Below are 2,849 nucleotides of genomic sequence, written 5' to 3'. Positions count from 1 at the left end.
CCGTTACCACAGCAACAGGTGTAAATAGCAGCGAGCAACGTAATGATATTTCCTTAGCAAACTAGAGTAGGGTTCAGTTTGTGGACTGTTTTCAGTCCTTGAATTTACGCCTCCTTTCAGTGTCAAGTTCCAGCTCGCCTTCGTAGAGAGAGTCGCACTGTTTCCACCTGGTTTTAGTCTGTAAAGCTAATCCAACCATCTCATAGCGTCACCATAAGAGGGATCAGTCTTCTCAAACACTTTTCCTTTAGGTTTGTGCACAAGTGTATGTAAGAGTAACATTTGTCTGTGTGGGTGTTGGCCAGTGTGGCACTGTGAGTAGCCTTGTCGTGCTCTGTGTGTGTTAGTGCTGTGGAGAGATTTATGGCTGCTGTGTAAGGCTGCCGACGTCTCCGAGCGAGGAGGAGCTCCTCCTCTTCTTCTTCTTCTTCTTCTTCTTCTTCTTTGTCCTTCAGAAACTTTCCCCAGTGACCATCTGCACCGCCTCGCCGCCGTCTGATCCGTGTCTGGGAGCGCAGACCCCGCCGCCTCCTGTATTTGTGTTGGGCAGTAATGTATCGCTCCACTGTGGGTGTGATGAGTGGAATCTAAATGTAGCAGTAAAAAACTGCTCCGGGGGAGACTTAATGTATGAAAACACACTTTGTGACTCAGACGGTCGAGACAAAGTGGAGCTGTGGTGAAAAACCGTCTGATTCCCATAAATCTACATGTTGAGCTTGAAGCCGTTTGGATAGATCACTACTGTAACTCCAGTTATTTTAATGTCAACAAGGGATCAGTTGACTCTAATGTGCTGAGCTTTGTGGCTCAGCACTCAGAGGTTCTCCTTTCCAAGTCTGGTCCCTTGGTCTGAGGAGATGAACCCAGTTCTGTCTTGTGAACTGCAGCCAGTGAGTTCCTGATAATGACAAGCTCATGTTCAGCCAGCTCATATCTCACCCATGTTTTTGTTTCTTCTAATCCAGATGTGTGTGTTCTTGGTACAAAAGGCTCCTGTGGGTGTGTGGGTGCCACTCCCCTTCAGTGTGTTCCAGTTTTTGTCCATGTAAACGCTGTGAACTGCTACGTATTTGTTTAGAAGCTCCTATTAAGGCATTAGCTGCAGTTTCTAGTCATGTAAAGGTCAAGTTTGTTTATTTATTTATTTATTATTTTTAAAACCTGGCATGAACAGTCCTAATTACAGCTGCAGCGCTGAGTCTCTGCCCTAGTTATCATCAAACTGGGTTTCATTTAACTTCTTTTTATTCAGGCCAAAATGCACTGACTGAAGAAATGGAACCGATTGCCTATTATTAGGTATCGCTCTCCGTCAGCAGGGCAGCTCATGGGCTGTGTAACTGCCCATCAGCTGGTAGCTAATTATGCTAACAGACCAGGTGTGACGGCATCAATGAGGGTATGAGTAGTGTAACTGTTTAATCAGAGTCTGGCTGGACAACATCCTGTGTCTTATAGAACCAGAAACTCTGAAAGTCTGACTCGGTGCAGGAGCTGGAGAGCAGTCGGCAGTGAACTGTAAGTCACATCCGAGTCATAGCAGCAGCTGGGTGGGCATCACGGCTGGTGACGCTGCACAGGAGAGGAACGGGGATCCAGACGTGATTTAGGCTCTTGCGGTGTGTGTGTGTGTGTGTGTGTGTGTGTGTGTGTGTGTGTGTGTGTGTCATGCTGGTGTTGGATCCTGCTGTGTTCAGACTGTGTTGAACTCAGCAGCCTGACGAGCTGAGCTCAGAGCCTCTCACATTCCCAGACATCACACTCAGTTCAGTAGGTCAGACACATCTGGTTCTGTGTATGAGGAGACTCGACACGTTGAGCTCATCCAAGGTCGTGCATGTCAGACACACACACACAGGGTCTGTGGCAGCAGTTAGAGGTCGTGCATGTCAGACACACACAGGGTCTGTGGCAGCAGTTAAACATTTCTCTCCGGAGTCTCCACTGCTGTCTCACCTTAACCGCTCCGTCCTGTGTGTTGGTGTCTAAATACGAGGAACGTGTTTTGAGCGTCCTTCCTCATGCACATTTGCACACGTGTATAATGAAACACTTGTGCTCGTTTCAAGGCGCGTCCTGACTTGCTGGTAGTGTTTTCTGCTTGTGTAATCACATGCCTATACGTGGGTGCGTCTGTGTTCAGGGTGTTGGACCAAAACAACTGCACCACATTTGTTTTTCTCCGTAGTTACTATGTCATGTGATCACGCCACCTTAACTTCCTGTCATGGCCTGGCAGAGATGCATGACGTGAACCCTGCCAAATCACAGCCTGGCGTGAACGCTGGGGATGGTAGCTGCGTCAGAGAGGAGAGGGAGGGAGACTGTACAGGCTCGGGCTGTTTATGATCCCAGTAATGTCTTTTTTCCGGATATCGTCATCTCGTCCCTGGCGTGAGTGAGACACGCAGCAGGCCTGTGCACAACAATCATAAAATGAAAGTATTTTTCCCCATAGCTGTTCTTCAGCCCCCCCGTCTTCCCTCCACTTTCAAGGCCAGAATACCACGAGTTTTCCCAGTGAAATGAACAGTTTGCTGTTTTCCTCAGATGAATGATAAAAGCAGATTGGAGGCTGAACACAGTTTTCTTTAAAATAAAAATGATCTGAATGTTTCTGTGTACTGACCTGCCTGTGTCTCCTCAGCGAAACAGCACATCAACACTCTGGGTCACCAGCTGCAGATGAACCAGCACTGTTTGGACATGGCATACAACTTCTACAAGATGGCGCTCACCCGGCACCTGAGCTACGGCCGCAAGATATCCCACGTTATCGCCGCCTGTCTCTACATGGTCTGCCGCACCGAGGGGACGCCACGTATCCTTTCTGTTTGTTGTCTTTC

General features: G+C 48.2%; 1 protein-coding gene across 1 annotated transcript in view; it reads left to right on the top strand.

The window, feature by feature from the left end:
- Positions 1 to 2,244: 2,244 nt before the first annotated feature.
- The window catches only part of LOC109966620 (transcription factor IIIB 90 kDa subunit-like), a 76,151-nt gene continuing 75,546 nt past the window's right edge, over positions 2,245 to 2,849 (top strand). The window contains exons 1-2 of the mRNA XM_020611576.1: positions 2,245 to 2,329; positions 2,651 to 2,824. Of these exons, the coding sequence (XP_020467232.1) occupies positions 2,245 to 2,329; positions 2,651 to 2,824 (259 nt within the window). The remainder of the gene's footprint in view (positions 2,330 to 2,650; positions 2,825 to 2,849) is intronic.

The sequence above is a fragment of the Monopterus albus genome, unplaced genomic scaffold (assembly GCF_001952655.1).
Source record: "Monopterus albus unplaced genomic scaffold, M_albus_1.0 scaffold115.1, whole genome shotgun sequence".
NCBI classification, from domain to species: Eukaryota; Metazoa; Chordata; class Actinopteri; order Synbranchiformes; family Synbranchidae; genus Monopterus; species Monopterus albus.
Note: the sequence above shows the minus strand (reverse complement) of the source record. Positions and strands in the feature narration are given on the sequence as shown.